At 40.0% G+C, this 26,346-nt stretch overlaps 1 protein-coding gene across 2 annotated transcripts in view; it reads right to left on the minus strand.

The window, feature by feature from the left end:
• GALNT7 (polypeptide N-acetylgalactosaminyltransferase 7) overlaps positions 1–26,346 on the minus strand; it is a 159,440-nt gene that overhangs the window by 110,872 nt on the left and 22,222 nt on the right. For both annotated transcript variants that reach the window (XM_083170900.1, XM_083170892.1), the window contains one exon: positions 4,896–5,353. In XM_083170900.1, the coding sequence (XP_083027026.1) occupies positions 4,896–5,353 (458 nt within the window). The remainder of the gene's footprint in view (positions 1–4,895; positions 5,354–26,346) is intronic.

Consider the following 26,346-nt stretch of genomic DNA (forward strand, 5'->3'; position numbering starts at 1 on the left):
CGAGTGAGTACTAACTGCTGTTCTTACAGGTAAGATATTGTAGTCATGTGGAAATTGTCACACTCTGCATTGCTATGATGGAGGGTATTCAATCCCTGATGAATTTCCAGGCCAGCTGAAAAATCGTCAATAATTCGTCAATCAGTATTCAATTATTGGCATTTTGGGATTGAATAGGGAGAGTCAAATTTGCCCACAAAACAGGCAAAAAATGCAGATTTTTAGCCTGCCGGAAATTTAGCCTGGTGTTTAATAACTATGTCACAATTGCCTTTTCTATTTTGTCTATAAATCTGTTCCTATATTCGCCAACACTGATCTTCACCTCCACTATGGGGGCGGGATTCGTGTTTTATGCACGCCAATGGCCACTAGATGGCACCTGACGGAACAAATAAAGTGCTGCTTCATTTAGCTACGCACAGATGCTAGCATTGACAGTACTGTTCTGTTTTTACAGACTAGTTACTAGATTATATATAATTTATATATAATTATTCCAGTGATATCAGCAGGGTTTAATAACCAGCTGATTAGCAAAAGAAGATCAAAAAAATATGCCAACACCTACAGTAATGCAATGATAATGCATAGAAATAATTCATGTGTTACAGATACTATACATAATCTTTTAGTTTCTATAACTATCTTTATTATGGAGCTCCATTACTCCTTATGAGCTAACTGAAACCTTAAAAAATAAATTCCAAATACGATGAATAGTTAATTGTTATGGGCTCAATACTACATCTGCTATCCAAAAGCTTATTCTCAAGTTTATTATGTTTTACACCTAGAAAATAGTGTATTGGTAAAAGTGCAACACATGAAAAATAAGTGCATCTAAATCATCAATTTGTTTTTATGATTTACCAAATACATGCATTTCTGTTCCTAGAAATTAAAGTGGTGAAAGCACTATGGTAGTCTAAACAAAATGATAATAATAGGCATATGGATTGATAAAATGTCTAATATAATGCGTCATGATGTCACACGTGCAATGCATCAGTGGGACCAGGGATGGACGATGGACAACTTGGACGTTTAGGGATCGCCAGGTGGGTATTAAAAAATATTCCCAAATCCGAAATGATCCCTTATTCAAAATGCTCCTGATCCCGAGCAATTCAGATAAGGGATATTCAACCTATAATATAAAACACAGATCAATGGTATTCAGGTAAAATCTGACAGGATGTTGTAGTGGGTCACTGGTATGTCCAAATTTCCTCTTTTTCCTTAATTAAAAAAACACTTATTTAAACATTTAAATCTTGAACATATATGTCGCTCCGATCTGCCGAATCAGACTACATATTCCTAGTGCAACGGTTCCCAAACTCAAATGTCTGTGTGTGTGTACACATGTGGTAGGGAATATAGATTGTAAGCTCTACTGGGGCAGGGACTGATGTGAATGTTCAATTATGCTTTGTAAAGCGCTGCGGAATATAAGTGCTATATAAGAAACTGTTAATAAATAAATAATATTAGAAGCCACCATGCCTTTTACATTGACCATTAATAATTTGTATTGGTCCTGGCCCACCGAACCGGAGCACCCCTGCAAGTGTGCTGAGGCACCCCAGGGTGTCATGGCACACAGTTTGGGAACCACTGGTCTAGTGTATAACCGGCTTAAGGCTTCTGGTTGGATTGGAGAGCTCGTTTCCAGTGCATAGACAGTATTCCCCAGATTTTAGTTTCTCAACTACAATAATCAGAGATTGCGAAAGCGGAGATACATGTGGATGACTGGCGGACAGAATGCAGAAGAGAGTGAATCTAGATAGGGGACAGGTAAGTATACATATCTTGATTTCAATGCATGGGAAAACCTATAGATTCCAGTACATTGTGCAAAAGCTACAAGTTAGCAAGCGTGGCACAGCATGCATTAACCCCTGGATTACCATGCGGGGAAAATGCTGATTAATTGAATAGGTCCTTAAAAGAAACCCAGAGCCATTCCCAGTGTGGCAAACCCCGTGCCTTAGTGAATTCCCCCATTGGTTGGGCATTTAATAATAGCATGTTACAATGCACCTCATACAAAACCTCTCAAAAATGTCTGGTCATGTCATGTCATCTGCATCAGAATATGAAAAACAAAAGACTGATGAAATGGAGGCAGCTTACCGCGCAGCTTTATTACCTAGCCAGGGCGGTTAACCTTACTGTATTATACACAAGGCCATAAAGATACATTTTTAGAACTCTCACACACTGTTTATGACTTTTGTGGCCATTGCCTTTAAGGCAGAACCGCGCACGTTCAGCTCTGGAAAATATGAGGACAGTTTGCGTCACTGAGGCTGCACTAATTTCCCTAGTATCGCTGCTCTGCATGCTCTCTGGCTGGTAAAGTCACTTGTGTTCCCTCTGAACATCTCTTTGAAATGACTTTTCTATTTAAGAACCTGACAAACAAATAAAACCTGTGTGTGGTATCTCTGAAAAAATGGAGTTAAGGTGAGGTTGAAGAGCGCTCAGGGCAAAGTACTGTTACAACACACAGCATGTCAGGCTTGGAGACGAAGGCTCTGCTTTGCTGTAATGTCTAATGAAAGAAAAGGATATTTTTTGTGTAACAACCTATTTTACATTGTCTACAGGCAGTGTGTTTGATTTGTAACTTATTATTCCAAGGCTGTTGGTTCCCTGCAACAATTGTGTCATTTTCTATTGTGAATCATAAAATCACACAGTAAATGATCTGATCATTGTAAATGGTTAGCAGATGTATTATAATTCTGTGAGGATACCCCCTTCCATTGATCATGTTTATTTGATATGAAATACTGGCAAGGTTTGTGCAAAGGCCAAATAAAATATGTATATTTAAAGATAGTTTCGTTTAGATGGTACGCACTTACTGGATATAATTCTATTTATATAAATCATTTGCCCATTTTATGAAATATTGAATAACCTTTCATTTGCTTTGCAAGAATGTAAGTATATCAGCAAGCGATAGATTTAATAAAAATACAATAAATGGGGAGAGTGATCAGGTTGAGACATTTATTTTTAAAAGGCAATAAGAGCACTGAATACTTATTCCCACGGTGATATAGTGTAAATCAGAAGTAAGCTGGGATTTAAAATATATGAATTCACTGTCAAATATACTTAAACTACGTAAAAGAACCACTGGAACCAAAAATGTAGAATGCTTTGTAAAAGTAGCAGATAACAGCTTGATGGAAGCAAGGCTACGAAGTTGGGTCATTTATAAAACACAGTCTGTAGAACTTAACACAAAGTAAAGTAGGAACTATTCAAAAATTGGAAGAAAACATTTTCATGAATTGTGATCGTCTGTGGAAAAGCACTGCACTTTTGAAGCTCCAACTGATCACCCACAGCACGCTCTGACATGCTAAGTCAATATAAAATGGATTCCTATCAAGCCACATTGGACGTGACTGCTAAATGTTGCAGGCGATTTGAACACTTTTCACCTGATTCCAATGGATAGGGTCGAGAATATGGGTGAAACTGGCCAAATCTTACGTGTTTGACATCAGACACGATCAGATGCCCTGTCCCATGTGCATCGGAGTCGGATATCGGACCTGCTGCACAAAGAATCTGTGGGATCAGACAGCCTTCTGGCAGTGGTGAATGGTATCACATGTAGGATCTCATGCAATATATCACATGCAAAAGGACCGCATGCGATATATCGCATGAGATCCTGCCACCTGGGAAGCTCCAGGGTGGTTAAAGGGAAATCTTATGCAACTTCTCCATATGAGAATTTGCATGAGTGTATGGGGGCCTTTACTCCAGGAAGTAGGAAATTGTTACTTGCCATAAGTGCTGCAGCAAAGAAGACCATTTTACAAAACTTGATACACCCAACTCTTTAATGTTAAATAATATAAAGCAAAACTTAAATTTTATTTTGCGAATGGACTGGGTTGAGACAATGTTTGATAAGGAGAAGAAGGCGTCTTCCTTTTCAACACGTGGGAAATTTTTATTGCTACTTTGTCAACTTCAACACAATCCCAGATTTCTAACATGCGTATGACCGGGCGATATGTAACTTGCATTCTACTGGGTTATCTTCCCATTGCGCTGCAAGATGCACCTCTTAGCTTTAGTTATTATTACTATATTATTTACAATAATGTCTACACATTATACATGTAATAATACTTTTACACAAATTCTGAGTTATGTGATTATCATGAAATTCTGCCACGGACAATGCTCACCATTGAATGTACAGCCTCGTACACACAGGGTGACCCGGGCTCTCTTGCTGAACCACGTGCTTAAGCATGATCGCTTAGCACACATCGCGGCACACTGAAGATGCACACAGTGATATGTGTGCTGATTGTTTATTGTCTATTGTTTATAGGCAAAGCCCCATGATCTAGCAGGATAGACAGTGCATGCCTTGTCTATCTTTGTGGCGATAGCGACCATAAAAAGGTAAGTAGGACTCACAGAAGCACACAATACAGACTGGACAATTTGTATGATTTTAAAGTCCTGTTCCATCAGAATTTGCCACATCGTTCAAACTATCTAATGAGTATCCAATGTTAGAAGAAGGAAACCTATGGCTTTCTACATATTATCTTCAAGATATGGCAAAACTACTTCATCAGTTGTAGACCACAAGTTGGTAGCTTTATACAGAGGACAAAGTAGAACTTCATGAAAGAAAAAGCAACTGGTCTATATAAATAATTGAAAACCAATATATGTGTGTACTACTTAAAGCGGATGAGAAGCTGGCTAAAATATTACTTTCCTTAGCTTCAATTACACTTACAGACATTCTAAACCCTTTATAATGAAAATTTAGGTTGCAAACTATTTTTGTAACTACCTCAAAAGATTGGAAACAGATAGAAAAAGAATATACTTACTCTTCATGGCGCAAGTCGTTAATTGTTCGGTCTAATGAGATCATGTCACTGGCAACCATGTTAAATCCGAATTCTTTAATGCTAGCCTGGACAGATTCCTTGTAGTCAGAACCCAAAATAAATGGCTTTCCTCCCTCTCCCGGGCCTCCGACCACACCTTGAGGCTCTGGTTCTTTGGGTTCAAAATTTCCCAGAATTCCAGGACGAACCACTGGTTCTGGATACACATGCTTCTGAGGTTTAAAAGTCAGAAACTCTCGTTGCACAACGTTCTTTTGATTATTAGCCTTCCCATCTAAACGATCTTGCTCATTTTGGACCTTATTTTTCCTGCGGATAGACTCAAGGTCGACCTCTAAACCCTCAACACGGGGCCATGGCACCACTGGTTGGAATTCATTTTTGGGAACAATGTTATTGTCTAATTTACCAGGTTGAGGGAGATTTGCATTTTCTTCCTATTGGGAAAGAAATAAAGAGCATATATAAAAACAAATTCCAATAAATAATAATTCACAATACATTGCTATCACAAAATCATCAGCGAAGGCAGTTTAATTTATAAACTAAACAACTTAAGACCTTTATAGCTCATTCACACCTACCTGCTTTTTTTGGCACAGTTAACACATCAATAAATGCATTCATGAAAGTGCATAAAAAAAAAAAGGTCAAATAAAAGTCAAAGTTGCTGTTCCCTCCTTGATGTTCTACAATTTAAGAGAGCAGAACAAGCAATTTATCATGCATTAACACTAGTAACAAACTGACTACTGGGACATGTATGCAGCTGAAAGGTAAATGGTGATGGTGTACAGTTGTGCTTCGGATTGTGCAGAGGTTTTGTGATTGGTAGCCACTAGTACTGGTTTTGGCTATCACTTTGAACAAAGATTATTTAAATTTGGTCCTATACCACCAACCTGAGGCACCCCTGCAAGAGCCTTCTGGCACCCAGGGTGCCTCAGCAGGGCACAGAGTCTGAGAACCATAAAGATTTATCTGTCCAATCTGTCTGGAGGGAACAAAATACTGGCAATAATTCAGAGCAAATGACAATCAACCATTTGTTCCCAAAAGCTGGAAAACCGGTAAATATGATTGTTCGAATACATTTATTAAATCAATTGGCTATAACCAATTAGTCTGAATAACCATTATCTGTTTTTCTATTTTTTAGAAGCAAATATTAAATTCTAAGAGGGGTATTCAATCATGGGCCACAGCTGTCAAGCTGGCCCTACAGCAGTGACCCGGTCCCATTCTCGGTTTGCTCGACTGAGAAAAAGCAGACGGGATTCAATGTCATGCGGCAGAATGAGCCCGACTGTTTGTGAAGTCGGGCTTGTTCTGCCAAGATACCCTGTTCAATGAGGTTGGGGAAGACAGCATTGAATAGGGCCCCGCAGCCATCTCCCCCATCGTGAGATGGCTGCAGGTGATTGAACACCCCCTTAATAATCTTCAGATGTTGGGTTCCACCAGATAGATTGGACAGATAAATCTGTAGGTGTGTACCCATCTTTTCACATTACTAGTATCTTATGTGACTTTGTATACAGAATAACACAGCAAAATGCATACCTTATGTAAGAGACTCAACTTTATTTCAAAGCAGAGGGCATTTTTAAATATGAACACATAGGACTTATCTAGAGTTGGTAGCAAACTGGGTGTAATTTAATCAAGAGTTTATGATGTATTAATGGCAAATGCGCAAAGAACACAGGTCTGCACATATGCTGCATCATCAGACACCTTATGGCTACAGACTTCAAGTCTGCAGCAGCTTGGGGGCGGGAGGTGGTGGCAATGCCTGACGTTTTAAAAAAATGGAGTTGTATCCCATCTGTTTTTTGGGAGTGCCAAAGCCAAGGTTTCCGTCTTACCACAAGGATTTCCAGACCTCAGTGACAAGGGACCTCAGGGTTCACTAATGGTGTCGCATGTGATTCGATGCGACATACTTGGATGCAATATAGGGTCACACAGGCATGCAGATGGCATCTCCTTTTACCAGACTCCTCCTGCTCCATAGCCATATGTGAGCATTCCAAGTAAGCAGCAGCAATGCGCAGTCCCGCCACATTTAAACCACCCCCCACTATTAGCCTTATAACCAGCAAATGCAAACTATACTTTTGAAAAAGTATTTCAGGAAGGTTTTGAAGGTGGCAGCCCCAAAGCGCAGACATGTACTGCTACATCTGAGAGGCGTGTCATAAAATGACTTACAGCCCAATGTAGAAGAGGCCCGAAGCAGTTAGTAAGATCTGCTGCACCTGTTGAATAAAAGGCACTAATACGTGTCAGGACTTGTTAATACATTGTGTTATACAGGTGGTTCGATATAGTAGCCACAAGCTAAATGCAAGTAGCCATGGGGATCATTGTGCCTTATAATCAATGCAAGGAAATGGCACTGATGATCCCATTTGAATATATATATATATATATCTCGGATTTCGTTTTTTTATCCCCCATAAAAATGTAATGGCTGCATACTACTATGCAATAGGTGAAATCAGGGAGTGCTAGACTCTTCAGGGAGATTGATACCACTTCAGGGGGTCAAAAACAAGGTGTGTATGCACCCTTTTCACTGCCACCATTCTCTAAAGGCCAAATTGCACACAGGACAGCAGTTTGGTAATCCAAGCATGATGAAAAGCGATTTTATCTCCATTAAATAACACGGTGTCTGATTTTGTTCTTGCCTTGTAAGAAGTTAATCATTTTTGCAGACAGTTAGCCGTGTGCTGATCATGTTACCTTGTGTAGCTCAGCAACAACCAAGAAGCACAAGTTGTTTGAGCTTGCTATCATTATTCCATCTCATTGTGGCAGTATGTGGCCTATTCAGAATGTTTTACATAAACGGTTACTGACTACAGAGGTGCTGTGCACCCCAATATTGCCTTCTTTACTAACTGCGCTAAACTGCAGAAAGGTATCTAAGCACTTGGCAGCATTGGTTGTGCACTGAGCTAACTATACAACCGGGTGTCTCTAGTGTTGCCATAGAAGTCATTTAAATTCTTATACATATTTGCTATCTGCCATGGAATTAGTACAGATGTTTGCTGCTTGTTTGTATAGGAACAATAATTGCATTGCAAACATGAAGCGTTTGTTATTTATATGCATCCTGATTTAAAGGTTAGCGGTCTGTAGGGAACACTGCACTTATTTAGACATTTATAACCAAAGCATAAGGGAAAATATTGACATATTTTTCTGATATATTATTTTAATAATAAAGGAAGCATCAAAACCATTTGCTACATTTCAAGCACTGGTTAGTGCCTTCTTTCCATAAGTGAAGGATAAGAAAATATGTATAAAAATAATCTTCACGTAAAAAGGTGAACACATACACACAGGGGATGCTTCGATAAATATCCGCAATTCGGTGCTAATAACATTACAGCCTCAAGCCTTTTAGATTGAGGCTGTCAGTCAGAAGTTCCAAAGCTTGGTATACCTTAATTATCTGTTGCAGCAAATATCGGACTTCTGGAGGGATAGCAATACCATTCATATTAACAACATGTGATGTGCTATTCAATTGATAGGATAACACATATTAAATACTACACTACATACAAGACAAATTTGGGTACTCTTTACCTAGCACGGCGCCCACGATTTTGATCGTGGGCATCGTAGGTAAAAAAATCGCGGGCATCGCGGCCATTGAATGCACTAAAAATCGGGTGCGACGCGACCGACGCCCGCGATTTCCCATAGGGAACAATGTTAAATTTCTCAATTGACCCGATTTTACTGTTCAATGCCTCAATTGACACGATTTTTCCATAGGAAACAATGTTAAATGGCCCACAGAGGCCAAATAGGCACACTGAAGTGTGAAATGGCCCCCACAATTGTTAACGCCACCCCACGATCAACGTGAACCCGAAGCGTGGCGAGCGCAGCGAGCCCGCGAGGGGCGGCGGTACGCGTCATACGACCTTTTCATACCCCCACTATCCACGTCGGCGTGGAGTTGAGAATTGAATAGTGTGGCGAGCGCAGCGAGCCACCGAGCCCGAAGCGTGGCGAGCCCCGCGAGGGGACGCGGATACCTTCACAGGTAAACGCGTCCCTTCGCGGGCTTCACAGGTATCCTCGTCCGCTCGCCACGCTTCGGGCCACACTATTCTATTCTCAACTCCACGCCGACGTGGATAGTGGGGGTGTGAAAAGGTCGTAGGACGCGTACCGCTGCGCTCGCCACGCTTCGGGTTTACGTTGATCGTGGGGTGGCGTTAACAATTGTGGGGGCCATTTCACACTTCAGGGTGGCTATTTGGCCTCTGTGGGCCATTTAACATTGATTCCTATGGAAAAATCGGGTCAATTGAGGCATTGAACAGTAAAATCGGGTCAATTGAGAAATTTAACATTGGTCCCTATGGGAAATCGCGGGCATCGCGTCGGTCGCGTCGCACCCGATTTTTTAGTGCATTCAATGCCCGCGATGACCGCGATGGGCGCCGTGCTAGGTAAAGAGTACCCAAATTTGTTTTATATGGTTAAATCTTTTTCATTCACGTCCCTATCGGTAATATCTTGTTTTGTTTTTGTAGATTTTTTATAATATAACAACATAAAAAAAATATATATTTTTCCCCTAATTAAAAATATATGTATAGCAAACTTAAAACAGATGAAATTAAAATGTTCACTAGAGAAATTCTCTTAAGATCACCTAAGAAATGAATGGGGCAGTACGGATGGTGTAATGGTTAGCATTACTGCCTCACAGCGCTGAAGTCATGGGTTTGATTCCTACCATGGTTCTAACTGTACGGAGTTTGTATATTCTCCCCGTACTTGCGTGGGTTTCCTCCGGGTACTCCGGTTTCCTCCCACAATCCAAAAATATACTGGTAGGTTAATTGGCTCCCAACAAAATTAACCCTAGAATGTCTGTGTGTGCATGTACATGTGGTAGGGAACATAGATTGTAAGCTCCACTGGGGCAGGGACTGATGTGAATGTTCAACTATACTCTGTAAAGTGCTGCGGAATATGTGTGCGCTATATAAGAAACTGTTAATAAATAAATTAATGAATAATGACCAATGCTGTCAAACACAAGTCTCACTAAATCTGGGATGAAAGGACCATTAAGAATTGAAGCCTGCTGAAGCATTATGATCAATACCGTTAGGGCAAGTTGCATGTGCCTTTGTAGCCATGGCATGGTAACACGTGTGAGATTGCCATTGGGGATTAGTAGGAGCATGGCACAGTTAATAGCAGAGTTACCAATCTCTGTGCCAATCCTGGCACAGAATATGTTTTCTCTCTGTATGAGGGACAAGACTATCTGTGGAATTAAACTAGGCTGGTAAGCAGCAGTAAAACACACCCAACTGCATAATCATAGGGAAATGTTTGAACAGCTTGAGTATAGTTAAGCACAAAGCAATTGATCTGAGGACCTTCAAGAGGAAACGAACAAAGTGCAATTATTGCCAGATAGTTGCAGGTCTCTGAAGTGTACTCTTTACTCATAAAAAGTCAGTCATGAATAAAACCACTTGATACTGCTGTGGCCTTGATTAATATTAGCCAAGCGTACCCTGATTGTAATACATATAGAGCATAGCTGCCAAGCCTACAGGACTCCAGGGGATTCTATGGATACCATTTATGCAGCTGATAAACATACACACTTATTGACTTTAAAACCGAGGTCTCTCACTCGCTTATTTACCACACACACACACACACACACAATTAAATAATGAATAAACTGACATTTTTTTTATCAAGCATTTCATATAGCTGTAGGGTCAAATATAGCTGTCTGCGGTATTGTTCAATAAATGTAAATAACATGGACAGTGCCAATACACAGACAAGTCTGGCCAAGAGCTGAGCAGCCATATCTTTGTTAAAGTAGGTGACATATATAAGTAAGCACATCAGAAATAGGCATCTGCTCAGTGCCCGGGTCAAATGGCCAAATCACATGGCACAACTAGAGCAGCAGGAAATTGATGACAGAGGCGACATCATCTACATTTCTTCGGTTCTGAAACTTAAATGTATATACTGGTGTTCACTAGAAGTCAAATTGTTCTGTAAGTAATTGTGAAGTATTAACATAACAGTAAGTTGTAGGTACGCAAGTATTCTCGGGCGGCTTAGCTTCTGGTAGCCTGCGCCATTGCAGTTTCTGAGTAAGCAGGGAAGGCTTATCTGGTGTTTCTGCTCCAGACATGAAAATAAGTATGTGCAGGCTCACAGATCATGGTCCCCAGAGCCGTTCCCCAAATAAAGTGTATTATAGGTCCTGTGAATTGTGTAATGCCTCCGACAGCATGTTTTTCTTTGTACTTTTTCCATCTAAATAAAAAGTTCCCTTTTTGCTGGTAAAATTCTGAAAATCAACAATTTTAAAACCTACTTCGTTTATCAATTCTGCAAAGTAAAATACCTTGAAAAGCGCAGAACTGAAAGTACAGTTTAAAAGCAGAAACATGAAGTGGTCATAATATTGAAATGTGCAGCAATATATGGCATTAGCACCCAGATCAACCTTCAGCACCAAGTGCACAAAATGCTTCCATATTTAGCCCCCATTTCTAGGTTACGCTAAAACAGTTTTATTGCAGACAATAAGAAGACCAACTACAGTGAGCAGGAGGGGGGCCCGAGGATTCAGAACATGGTGTTATCTTGGATCTCTGTAGTGCTAAGAAGAGATTCTTAATTACACTTATGGGAAATTTAATTTTAGAATACAAAAAAAACTACAGATCAGGATGTAGAGTTAACGCAAATTGGTAATTTCACGATGTATGCTATTAAATTATGGAGATTAATATAACATAACCTGGGACTACAGCTCTCCCTTCCACTGAGACAGCTAATGAAGAATATAATGCTGTGAACAACTGCTGCACCCCCAAGTATTTTACTATAGTCTAGCACATGTGCACTTCCTTTTCTAATTCACATAGCTACTTCCCTATTTATGTAGAATTTGTTTAAGAACTTTCCTGCACAGCAGTAGCACCTTACGTTCTATGGAGAGTTACCTGTGCAATGCTTTGCAGGAGTGCACTAGAGAACAAACAGGGGAATCGAGAAAGTCTCTATTCCCGCATGCTGCCGGTATCCCCTGCTGAATGGGAGGTCTCTCCACACAGAACAAAGATGTATGCAAGTTTCCTTCTTGCCTTTGTTCTCTTGCCCAACAGAGATGGAAGACAGACATAAAAGACTTGTATGTGCACAATCCCTTGGTGAATTGACTAGCTGCATTCCAAAAGAATAAACTCAGTTCAGTCTGCAAGTAAGCTTTCTCCGTGTTATATAGGTGACTGGTAATAGTAGAACATCAAAAAAATCACAACTCTACAGAAGGGTTTTCTTTCGAAAGAGGCTGTGTAGCAGCAATTGTCAGTTATCATTATAGCTTACTACTAGTTACGGGCAATTCCAACGTAACGGATGTAACTCTCAGATACAATATTTGTGGTAAACATCTAGATTGCTTCAAATTTAAAATGCACACAAAATAAAAATATGAAGTGTGAACAAGCCTCACCATTGTTGACTACTATAAATCAATTCATTGTTTAAATGTAATGGATGTAACCAGGATAGGACATGGTAATTTCTTAAATAAAATACATGTCTGATTTCTATGAAACTACAACAAATATTTATTCCATGCTTTTTAACAATAAAGCAAACACCACACATATTGTTTTAGTAAAATTTTCAGGAAAGTTTTTTTATTACCTTGACAATATTTAAAAGGAATGTATGCGTAACGGATGTACCCAGAAAATAGTCACGGATGTAACTATCAAATACATTAATCAGGAAATTAAAAAAGGCCCCTTGCATTAACTGGTACAGGGTCATTTACCTTTCTAACAATGTTTGCAGATGGGTACGATATCTCATCATCTTGTTTTGGCCATAACCACCCACCTCTGGCTGGATGCATCACCCGAACACAGAACTCTCCATTCTCATTTATATCAGTGACAGTCCCACAAAAAAGTGGACAAGGGTCATGAAAAAAAAAGGGGCTATTCAAAATATGAATTTCCCAGTCCATCAGTCATAGGGGGGGTATGTAAACGTCCGCCGCTATTTCCGACAGGGGAATTAGCAGAGGGGCCCTATTCAATGCGGTCTTTACCGACAGCATTGAAAAGGGTTCAAGGCAGAATGAGACAGACTTTTAAAGCTGTCGGGCATGTTCTGCCGAGGAATGTTGCGATTCCGAACGTAGATCGACATCACAGCCATTTTTGTGGCCACGCTCCCTTTCGCCGATCGGTAGGCGGGACATTGAAGCCAGTCTGCCGATTTGCTGTCGGCAAACAGAAAACAGGCCGGGATCACAGCTGTCAGGATGGATTCAGAGCCGTGATCCTGGATTGCATACCCCCCATAGTCTAGTTCTAGTCTATAGTAGTTTAAAAAAAATCGGTTTGTAACAGTGTGTCACATGACATGCTGCCATTTTGTCTTATTTCAGTAATGGTTATAAAGGCAGACACCGATTGTGACCACTGATTATCTATTGTGGTTTTCTGAAAACAAGGGTAAGAAACTTTGATTATTGTAGTATAGACTACAAGTTGAGGACATGTACGGTCAGAAATGATATGTTGATAATCAGTATTTATTTACTTATTAACAGTTTTTTTATATAGTGCACACATATTCCGCAGCGCTTTACAAATAATAGTCCCATTCACATCAGTCCCTGCCCCAGTGGAGCTTACAATCTATATTCCCTACCACATGTACACGCACACACAGACATTCTAGGGTTAATTTTGTTGGAAGCCAATAAACATACCTGTATATTTTTGGATTGTGGGAGGCAACCGGAGTGCCCGGAGTAAAACCACTCAAGCACGGGAGATATAAAATCTCTGCACAGTTAGAGCCATGGTGGCGATTGAACCCATGACCTCAGCGCTGTGAAGCAGTAATGCTAACCATTACACCATCGGTGCTGCCCCGAAATACTGCCACATGTGGTTTTAATATGCAAGAGAGAAATACACAGAAGGAAGCTATGATACCTGCAGGGTGTCCATCACATGTACTGTTTGTGAGGCTTTTACTGTTTTTGTTAAGCAGCTAATAATGGAAGGATTGTGCTGACACATGTGACTTGAGGGACTCTTGTCAATTAATGTCGGATGATTAACACCTTCTCTTTTGCGTTTTCACATTTCTGACATTCTGTTTCTTGATTTGACTGCTTCTGCTCGCCTTCTGGCAAGCGTCCATTCTGACCTCCTATTTTTCTGGTCTTCCACATTTTTTTTTCTTTATTTCTGCAGCCTTTTCTGTGTTCAGTTTGGCTCTGTATTTTCTCATTCTTTCTACAGGTGTCATAGCTTCCTTTTTTGTATACATCTGGGATAAGCAAGCTAACTTGTAATAACAGCTAACGGGCGTATGTTGTTAATGTAACACATGTAACATAAACTATGTTATGTCCGTTACGTTAAGCATATTACATAGGTTACAGTACAGAACAGCCAAAAGGTAATATGTTGTGAACAAATGTCAAAGAAATTCTTAATCCTCTCATAACCCATTAGAGATCTGGTAAATATAATGCATTTACTCATCTTTTAAACCAAAATATTGAAAAAAATACCAAAAAACGCAACGGATGTAACACTTAATATGTGCCACATTTAACTCTTTCACTAACATAAAACCACATGAAATACTGATTATCAACATATAGTTTCTTACAGTACATGTCCTCAACTTGTGTTATTTGCTACAATAATCCAAGTTTCTTACCCTTGCTTTCAGAAAAAAGCAATAGCTAATCAATTGTCACAATCAGTGTCTGTAACCATTACTGAAATAAGACAAAATGGCAGCATGTCATGTGACACACTGTTACCAACAGATTTTTAAAAATACCATAGACTATGACTGATGCACAGGGATATTCATATTTTGAATATCCAACTTTTTTTTCTCCATGACCCATGTCCACTTTTTGTTGGAATTGCCCTTACCATTAAAAATGGTAGATCATCAGAACAGTAAGGTCAGTGCACAGCAAAATGATGCAATACTTAAATTGCTCTGCCAGACACCATCTAGTGGCTTGAATTCCCCCCGTAGAGATGAGGAGCAGGGTTAGCCTTTTATTATATTGTATAAGAATGGTTAATGGTCGATATTAGAAAAAAAATCTGTCGATACAATAATTAGGAAGGCAATACCTTGCTGTATTTCTTCTAAACAGTCAAAGAAAATGGACATTTTTTTCCCAACAAAGGTTCATGACTTCAGTGACAGAAATAAATCAAACAGGCCAATACTGGGATCAAAATCAGAAAAGCACCAGGCTTTGCAGGACTAAGCGATGTCACAGCACTTGAACGTCTTTATCTTTAAAGGAAGCAGATCCTTAGAAAATCTGGCTCTGTTGGAAACCTTCTTGATGTAGCTGTGCTGATTTAAAAAAGAGACAGCTTGTCGACATTCAGTGGAAAATGGCCAGTGCGGGTGAGAAGGTACTCATCTGAATCTGCATGTACACACAATATACACCTGTGGCTGCAGCCTCCATGCAAATCAGCACTAATGAGCTCATAACCAATGTACTGTGAATAAAGCAGATTTTTTTACATGCAAATACTGCTTGAAGCCCTGAATGAAAGTTGTTCTGCTTCAGGTACATAGAAGGGCCTGTGGGATGTGATACCTGCTGCCTTCAGACAATTGCTGGCAACCATTTTGTTGTAATATCCAATATTAATACCTTTAAATATGTGCGGTGACATCTTAGGAGACAGAAGGTACAGGAATGTCCTTTTTTTTGGTATACATTTAAATGTTAGAATAATGCTGCTTTCCCACTGCAGACCCGTTTAAAGTACTGGTAATCTTAAATGGTATTTAAAACGGTATTAACATTCCCACTGCAGCAGATTACCATTTTAAATACCATTTAAGTACCATTCCCATTGCAGGTAAAACGTTTAAGCTGTTCAAAACGTTTTTACAGCAGAAATGAGTGCCTGTCATTTTAAATGGGCTTTTCAGGGTTAAAAAGGCACACACCTATGATGTTTTCACAGTATAAAAGGAGGGGGAGGGGCCAGGACGGATTAGTGCAGCAATCACCTAGGGATGGCCATCGTTATCGATGGTTGCCATCGATGGCAATTCTGCAACTGGCCATCGATAGTGCTAAACTATGCTATGGTTGACCATCGATATTTTTACATATCGATGGTCATCCATTATGTTTGTTTGATTGGCCTGTGGGCCAATCAAAACACGGGGGCAGGGCTTCGCGGGTGTCGGGGGGCGGAGCAAAACATCTGGTTCTCCCCCATCGATGGATAAAGTATTCGGCATCGGCCATGAACCATCGATGATTTCGAATCATCGATGATTTCGAATCATCGATGGTCGATGGCCATCCCTACAATCACCATGGCTGGCAGAGCACATGTTTCTGTGGATTTTGTCATTGTTTCTGCTGTAATGCTGATTGATTCAGCATGTGAGAGGGTCTTGCAGCTCCTTACATTCTGCTGTTTGATTAATTAAATATCACCAGCAATGCTCCAAAAACATGTGCACTCTTCTACAATCTTCTCCCCACAAACTTCCTGGTTGTGGGGAGGGTCAGAACACAGGCAACAACCTATCACTGAATTGTAGCCTGTTATCACTAACAGGCATTCCCACTGCCTCAAAAACGTTATTTTACTGTGTAGGACTCTGCTTTTAAAACGGGTTGAAATACCATTTAACTTTAAACGGTATTTCAACTCTGGCACTTTCCCACTGCAGCCTTAAACAGTATTTTGCACTGAAAAATCTGCAATTTACAGTTTTTGAGCTGCAGTGGCAAAGGGGCATAAAAGAGAAAGTATACTTGATTGTGTTTTCAAATAACTATAGTTGCTGTCCTGTTTAATTAGCTATTTGGGTATATGGAAAGTGCCGTAAGTTAGCAAAAATAGGTGTATAAAATACTAAATAGATAAAAATAAAGTATTACATACCAGTTCTGGGAAATATGGTACTACAGTGCCCCATACCCCAATGATGTGACTAATTTTTGGAGAAACTATAGGATGTGCCAGCCCATACAATGGAAGGATGCCCAGCTAAGGGATATGGGCATAGGTTGACCACTGAGGGTTGACACCTGAGATAGGTCAAAATGGCTAAGGTCGACACAAACTTTAGGTTGACAATGGGAAGGTTGACAGTCAAAAGGTCGACAGGCGATATTTCATTCCCTACCATCCACTACGGCGTGGTGGAATAATAAAATTGTGGGGGGCGTGGGCATCAAATCGCATCACTCACACAAGGCCACACCCTCTTTTGCCACTGCTGCCCCTCTGCCTGCGGGAATAGATGCTGTGCGCATAGAGTCTATTCACCACTGCCCTGCGGGTGGCAGCGAGGACGCCCAACTGCCCCCGTGCAGGACAATGCTGACCCCGGGTGGGACTCTGGAAAGTCCTCCAAAAATTGGACATTCCTGCGGAAAGTGGGACAGTTGGGAGGTATGCATCTGCTCAATATCGTTATTTATGCACACTATCGTTTGTTATCAGTCAGTGTGTATATGCTATATCGGTCACACACTACATCACCGATATAGTAAACAATATCGGTAGTGACACAAATTGCCCATTGTGTACCCAGCATTACACTAGGGATATTGTATACTGTGGGGGAAGCCTGTGCAGAGCATCAACCACAAACAGATCATCCACCAAAGATCCTGCATTTCTCTGCAAAGCCACAACCGATATATATCCAGCTTGTACTGCGTCAATGTAAGCAGATGCAGCAGATCTTCCTGTGTCACTTCGTCAGTGACATACCAACACTGAAATGGTTATTGTTTAGCAGTCTTGCAACAGGCAATGTCAAATACATCAATGTCAAATAATAGAGCTGTACACCACCAGCAATGTGGCTTTTTATGTACATGAAGCAACGTACATATCCTTAGTTGTGTGAAAATATTGTTTTAATATTAGTAAATATTAAAACAGACATTGTGACAATATAAATGACAGTGAACTCCCCAAAGAAGCCAAATATATCAGACTACTTCAGTGAGGAGGCTGGTGGCAATCCATCTGCTTGCTATTCGGCTAATGATATTCTACTTATGAAAAACAGTAATATGCCAATTCCTCGATGAATTCTGCAAAGGAGAAGATGTTCTCGACTAAAAACAAATTCATTATTACATTGTTAAAGGCAAACAAAAAATAAGAACAAATATACTATTAATATAAGTATATATTCTAAATTAGGGTTAGGAGTTTTTTTTTTTTTTTCCCGGTAAATTACTATATTTCTCTGTTTATCTCTGAAGAAACAACGGGAGCGGAAAACGGATGGGGTTTTTTTTTTGCAATTTTTCAACATGTATGTATGTTTTCATTATAGCACTCGCCATCTTTGAAAACCCATGCAGTTCCTCTTCCCTGCTTGGGGTGTCGCTGTCTGCTGTAAAGCTTCTAGCACAGTGTGGTCTGTATATCAGCACTGATATGTAAACCAGACCTGTACTAGAAACACCAAAGCAGACAGCGACACCCCAGGCAGGAAAACAACAACTGCATTTCAAAGATGGCGGGTGCTAGAATGAACACTATTAAGGTAATTTTTTGTTTGAGCTAGGCTGCTTTCAGGACTTTTGTGACAGCTTATCCGAGCGAATTGGATATCCCCAGAAACACAATCGCTTGTTGTAAATTACTGCAGGTAACTGAATATCAGTCATAATTTTAAAACCAATTGAAACTTTCAATTATTTGATGTTATAGGGCAATCTACCCCATGTCCGTTCTAGCCCATTGCACAATAAGGAAATTATTATTACCTACCGCTATTGGGAACTTCAAAACATTAATTTAGTATGTGCAAACCTTTGTTCTTCTTTAATGCATAATTGATATTACAATATAGATTAGTACTATAAACATTTTTTGCTGATAGATTTTATTTCTAGAAGCTTATTATTCACAGAAAAAAAGATTTATATCCATGATTATTAGAACTCAATAGGTATATAGGGACTCTAGAAGTAGAAGCAGTTTGAATAACAAGAGTATCAATCACTGAGATGCATGTATCGATGGCTCAAGCGACGTGATATACATACAAGACATGCCGTTTTCAAGCCCATTCAAATCATATATCCCATTTCAGCTGCAATCAATTTCAGTGACCCCAGAAGAGGCAGCCAGATTTGATTGGTTAACGTGAAATGAGTATGACCACATCACTCAAGTAGCTGTCTGCACAGCTGCACCAAGGATAAAAATGAAGACAGATTTCCTCACACGAGAGAGTTGTAGGAAAAACAAACCAGTCTTAATAATATATGGCTGCTACTGGTTTGAAACTTATTTGATAAGTGCAAGACAAGCATACATCTGGCCTAACTCTTTATGTTCTGGCCTCTCACTTGCTTAACATACCCATCATACTGTTTTTATGATTATAGTTTGATGGAAATGATATCTACTATAAGTTTAGTCTGATGCCAGTCAGTGCATATAATGCACGCAGCAAGGTGTGATTAATAGATAAGCAGAGAGTTCAGCATGACACGCAGCAGCACAATCATAAATCTCACTGCGATCCTACGACTATGGGCAGATGAAGGGTAAATGAGGTTAAGAGCCTGATTTTCAATCTTCATGAAGTCTCATTACCACGGTTACTGTGCACAGACTTCTCCAAACATGAAAAAGAAGAACAAATCCAAACATTATGGACCAGCATTTTGGGGAAATATTATAATATGAGAGATTCAGAAAATGAGGGGATTTGGTAAGAAATCTCCAGGGTTTTTTTTAAAACGGCAATAATTTACACTGCAAACAGTTTGATTTTGAAGTGTAAATGATTGCCGCTTTAAAAAAAACTGGAGATTTCTTACCAAATCTCTCACTTCCTGAATCTCTCATCCTATTAAATTTCACCCTTTATTTTGGTCAGAAGAGGTTTGTTTTTCATCTTTGAATCAATAAGCTTATAAACTGTTAAACCACTTCACCTCAGCCTAAAAAGGACACTGCACAAGGACTGCCAAACTCTCCCTTCCACATTTTCAATTACCAATACTACTAGTATAAAACTGTGAATATATAAGGAGAATGGGCCACTACTTGTAATCAGGACAAGCAAAACAACTTTGGAATACTGCTAAGCACGTTTTAAACTATTTCGTTCTGTGCATTAGACAGCTTGTCAAGACTCCATTATTTTAGTTTGTATAATGTAAAAAGAATTAGAAAAAAATGGAAAAAACAACAAGCACACAAAGGAATATTATATAACCGAGAAACAAAGAAAGAGCCTATCAATGTCAGTGGTGCCTTATAAGCCAGGCAATAACAAGTGGTCACCATCATCACATTTGCCCCTGCCCTTCCGCATATATGATGACTTTCTCAGACACATAAGTTATTTGCTGGTCTATGTAGGTTCTTAATTATGCAAAACAGCCATTCTGTACTTCATGTTAAAATGTCCTTACCTAAATAAACGGACACATGTGGGCTTAGTACAAGTCTGCATAGGTGTATTCTAGCACCCTGCTGCTTTCGAAATCTGTGCAGTTCCTCTTTCCTGCAATAGGTGTTGCTGTCTGCTTTGGTGCTCCTAGTACAGTCTGACCTGTATTGAGATACAGACCAGACTGCTAGAAACACCACAGCCAGTGGCGTAGCTTGGTTTGGGGCGCCCCCCCGCCGTTAATGGGGGGCGCCTCCCCCCCCTCCCCGCCGGCCTCCCCAGCCGCTGGTGCCCGGTGCCCCCCCCCCCCATCGCCGCAGGCTTACCTGTCTGCGCGTCCCGGCTCCCCTCCTGGCTTCAATTAATAATTCTATGCAGACGGACACAATAAAATGGCCGTTCCCCTTACCGCAGACAGTTTCAGAGAACTGTCTGCTTTATGGGGCGGCCATTTTATCGTGGTCCATCTCCATAGAATTGATTGAAGCCAGGAGGGGAGCCGGGACACGCAGACAGGTAAGCCTGCGGGGGATGGGGGGCATTACTATAGCACCGCAGCCCCCCCGGCGCCACCAAATGCACAGCGCCCCCCCTGCAACCGCGGGGGCTGCAGTGCTATAGTTACGCCACTGATCACAGCGAACAGCAACACCCCAGACAGGAAAGAGGAAAGTAATGGGTTTTGAAAGGTTTAGGGTGCTAGAAAGAAAACTAGGCAATATGTGGGTCATTCAAATGCAGTTCCACATGCAAAGTATCAATTTTCAATACTTTAAGCATGTGCCAGCATCACTCATTGACAGTCTAATGCCATTTTGTGGGCTGGGAGAGGGCGACAATGGGCTTTGTTCGGAAAAATGCAGTTGTGTCACCATTGTTTAGGAAGTCGGAAGAGGCCAGGGATCTCATTGAAGGATGGAGATTTTTAGGACACTGTGATGGGCAGCACCTTGGGTCCCAGAAGCCACCCGATGGCATTCAAGGGTGCAGATCAGATCACTGCTACTGCAGCAGGAGGCATCTGCTTGTAATAGATACCTCCTGCTCCATTATCATATAGCGTTATCATGGCTGCTTACAAGGAAGCACCTTTAATAGAAACTCCTACCACACCTGAACTATCCTATGAGGTAAATTTACTAATTCTTCCAAAAATAGACAGGTCACGATCATCTCTTTTCACTTTTAGAGGAGAACTTTCTTTTCTGTAGTTATATATGTAGTTTTGGTATTGTAGCACTCATATTTCCTACACAACAAATTAAAGCTCACCAAAAATAACAATGTAACAAATAAGAACACTATTTCATGTTTAACTGCTATATTATAAATAAATAAATAAATAAATAAATAAATAATGGTTTTCTTCTTTCTTCTGTAGTTTTGTATGCAATTAAAGTAAAACACCTCTCAGGATCTCTCAGAAACTAAACATACTATAAAAAAATGTGATCTAGTGGATACTTTGTTTATATAACAGATGCTTTTCTTAGAAGGTATGCATGTCTTGCATGGGTAACAGAGTTCAGGCATTTATAGCACAATTAAGCTATTTACAAGACAATCAGTTGCAAAGGTTGTTTAGTAACCTCTGCAAGTATTATACATTCCCGACAAAGGCCACACATGTGTCAGTACAGCAGGGATAACACATTTTCCAGGATCAGCAGGATGGCCTGAGCCAGGTGATTATCTCCTGTACTGCAGGATTCCAGACATCTCTATCCGGACATAAATCTAATGGATTTATACCCTTAAGGATCTAGATATATTTTACAGGGAATAAGGTGCAGAATGGGTTGGTAAATTTAGCTGTCACTTTAACGGTGGTCACATATGACATGTGCACATGATCACAAGAGAACTTTTTATACAATACTTTAAACTGGCTCCTTCTAATGTGTAACCCTGTGTGACAATTCCAATGCTACTGTATAAGCACTATACACCAGCATGTAAAGCTGTCAATGCAAATAAAGGACTCCTAGATATGAGGAACATGTCAGCAACCTAAGGGTTAACATCCGGTTTAAAAAAACTATCCTTTAGACCAGGGCTGGGCAACACCGGCCCTCCAGATGTTGATGAACTACACATCCCAGCATGCCTTGCTTCAGTATCAGTATGGCCACATATCTAACTAATGCAAAGCATCCTGGGATGTGTAGTTCATCAACATCTGGAGGGCCGGTGTTGCCCAGCCCTGCTTTAGACCCTGTCCCCTAATTATCTGCATGTGAAAGAGCAAAATGCCGTTTTCATGTGAATAAATCCGGAATCTGATCACAGTCATGGAATATCTGTAGGTTATCTGTTCATTCTTATATGGATGTTCTCACTTGTGCCAGAACACTAAACTAATGTGTGCTCTCTTTATCCTAAAACATGCCCATTTATTGTGCCAATTGCTCCAGCCCCTACCAACCGCTGTCTGCACTGCACCATTACCTGGGAACCGATCACAGGTCCACAGATGGCAGCCGTATTGTATTAGGGTAATTCCAGACATCAACTATTAGTGTTTTGGCAAAAAAAGGGGGTTTTGAAAGGGTACTGAGTCCTATGTGAAATCAAACAGCAGCAGGGATTTGGGGTGGCAACAAATTGAGGCAGTATGGGTAAAATGCTCCCCTTTACCTTTCTAAACACTGATAGACATTGTACAAATTACAGACATAGGACAGTAAAGGTCTCCCTGCTCCAGAGTCCCACAACAGTCCTAGATATAGTTCTTATTCAGACACAGATGGTCTCCAATTGTTGGATATGGAATGTGTGACCCCAAACAGTTTTTATAAAAAAAGTGCTTCCAGTGTAGGCCATGACTCACACCTCCCAGAGAAACGTGTTCTGAGCTGATGCCAAGAAACGTGTATCCATATAAAAGCCCTCTGCATACATCAATCCAGAGCATCAATCCATAGTTACATAGTTACATAGTAGGTAAGGCTGAAAAAAGACTTGCGTCCATCTAGTTCAACCTGGTATAGATATCCATTGCCGATTTGGTTGGTTCTGGTATTTTACAGACAAATTATATTTCTTATTTGTACCCATGGATGTTTTTCTCCAGTAAATGTTTGTCCAACTTTGCCTTGAACGCATTTAATGAGCCAGCCATTACCACCTCTCTGGGAAGAGAGTTCCAGAGTTTGACTGTTCTGACCGTAAAGAAATTCTTTCTACTAGCTGAATGAAATCTTTTTTCTTCTAATCTATACTCATGCCCTCGCGTCCTAGATTCCTTTCTAGTAGAAAATAGGGTGTGTGACAGTTCCTTATATTGGCCCTTGATATACTTGTACATGTTGAGCATGTCCCCCCTTAAACGTCTCTTTTCTAATGTAAATAGTCCCAAATTGCTTAATCTCTCCCCGTAGCTTAAATTCTCCATTCCCCTAATAAGCTTTGTTGCTCGCCTTTGGACTTTTTCTAATTCTATGATGTCCTTTTTATAGTGTGGGGCCCAGAACTGTACTCCGTACTCTAGGTGAGGTCTCACCAATGCTTTATATAGTGGCATAATTACCCTTGAGTCCCTAGTTTCCATTCCCCTCTTAATACATGCCAGAATTTTGTTGGCCTTTTTTGTAGCTACATTACAATGGGCACTACATCCTAGATTGCTGTCTATTTGGACTCCTAGATCCTTTTCAAGTATGGAATTACCCAGTTCCTCTCCGCTAAGGTTGTAACTTGCACACTGGTTGTGTCTCCCAAGGTGCATAACCTTACATTTATCTACATTGAACCTCATCTTCCATTTTTTTGCCCACTCATCTAGAATTGCAAGATCATTTTGAAGCATGGTGACATCTTCTGGTGATTTGATGACTTTGCTAAGTTTTGTATCGTCCGCAAAGATGGATACATTGCTGAGTAACCCTATCCCAATATCGTTAATAAAAATGTTAAACAAAATGGGCCCCAAAACCGAACCCTGGGGCACTCCACTTAGTACCGGTATCATATCTGATACGGCACCATTCACAACCACTCTTTGTTCTCTATTACATAGCCAATTCCCTACCCATCTGCAGATATTTTCACCCAATCCTAGGTTCTCCATTTTATTAATCAATCTCTTGTGTGGGACAGTATCAAATGCTTTAGCAAAATCTAGGAAAATCACATCTACAGCATTTCCATTATCGAGGTTTTTGCTAACCTCTTCATAGAACCCTAGTAGATTAGTTTGGCATGAACGATTTTTCACGAACCCATGTTGGTTAGTACTGAGTAGAAGGTGATGATCTAAATATTCCTGGATACCATCCCTTAAAAATCCTTCAAATAGTTTACCCACAATTGATGTTAAACTAACGGGTCTGTAATTAGCGGGATCTTCCTTTTTTCCTTTTTTTAATATTGGCACTACCTCTGCTATTCTCCAATCTTTTGGTACTATACCTGACGACTTGCTAAAGATATAATGTAGGGGGGTAGCTAGTTCATCCCTTAATTCCATTAATACCCTCGGATGAATCCCATCTGGCCCTGGTGACTTATTTGTTTTGAGTTTGCTTAGCCTCAGTATTAATTCTTTCGGCGTGAAATCCACAATGAGATCTGGCTTATTTGTCCCGTTTGTGGTAAATGTTCGTTCCACAGTCTGCTCTCCCTTAGTAAATACTGATGAGAAGAACTCATTTAACAGTTTTGCTTTTCCCTTGTCCTCAGTAACACTTTTTCCACTAGTATCAGTTAGTGGGCCTATGTTTTCCTTAATTAAACGTTTACTATTTATGTATTTAAAAAATTTCTTTGGGTTGTTTTTGCTTTCAGCGGCTATGCACTCTTCATATAATATTTTAGCTGCTTTGATTACCCCTTTACAAGTTTTGTTTGATTCTTTGTATTTTGCGAATGCCTCCTCATTCAAGTTATTTTTATAGAATTTAAAGGCTCTGGTTTTATTGTTGATAGCTGACCTTACTTCTTTGTCCAACCATGGTGGCTTTTTTTTGTTGAATTTACCTTTAGTTACTTTAGGAATGTATTCAATAGTTAGTGAATCAAGCACCTTTTTTAGAGTATCCCACATTTCCTCTGCATTTTTTTCCCTCCATAACCGTTTCCCACCCAATTCCTGTTAGGGCTTCCCTGAATAATTCAAAGTTCGCTTTTCTGAAGTTTAGTATTTTTGCAGATCCTTTTTGATGTAATTTACTGAAGTTGATTTCCAGTGAAACCATATTGTGATCACTATTCCCTAATTGTTCAATTACTTTTGTGTTTGAAACTAAGTCTGTGTTATTTGTTAATACTAAGTCCAAGAGCGCCTCATCACGAGTTGGAGTTTCTACCGTTTGTGTAATAAACTGGTCTTTAAGTAAGCTTAAGAACCCATTGCTTCTTGCTGATTTACCTGTTTCGTTTTCCCAATCAATGTCGGGTAAATTAAAATCCCCCATAATTAATACCTGACCCTGATTTGATGCTTGTTTGATTTGGTTTAAAAGAAGAGACTCTTCCCTTTCATTTATATTTGGTGGTCTATAGCATACCCCTATTATAAATTTGTTTTTTGGTTTCTTATTATTGTCGGTTATCTCTGCCCACACTGTCTCCGAGTTGTCGTCTTCCAGGTCTGTGCTCATATTTTTCTCACATGATGTTAAGTTATTATTTACATATAGGCACACACCCCCGCCCCTTCTATTTTCCCTGTCTTTCCTGTAGAGTGTATATCCCTCCATGTTTAATGCCCAGTCATGCGACTCATTACACCATGTTTCTGTAATACCAATGATGTCGTAGTCATCCCTACTGATCACCGTTTCAAGCTCCCCGATTTTACTCACTAAGCTTCTTGCATTAGCCAGTAAGCATTTTAATTTATGTTTATTTTTAGATATGGCTCTAATATTGTGATTAGTTTCACCCCAGGACCCATTTGAATTCTTTACTA

The sequence above is a fragment of the Crinia signifera genome, chromosome 1, assembly GCF_055691185.1.
Source record: "Crinia signifera chromosome 1, ASM5569118v1, whole genome shotgun sequence".
In the NCBI taxonomy this organism is placed as follows: Eukaryota; Metazoa; Chordata; class Amphibia; order Anura; family Myobatrachidae; genus Crinia; species Crinia signifera.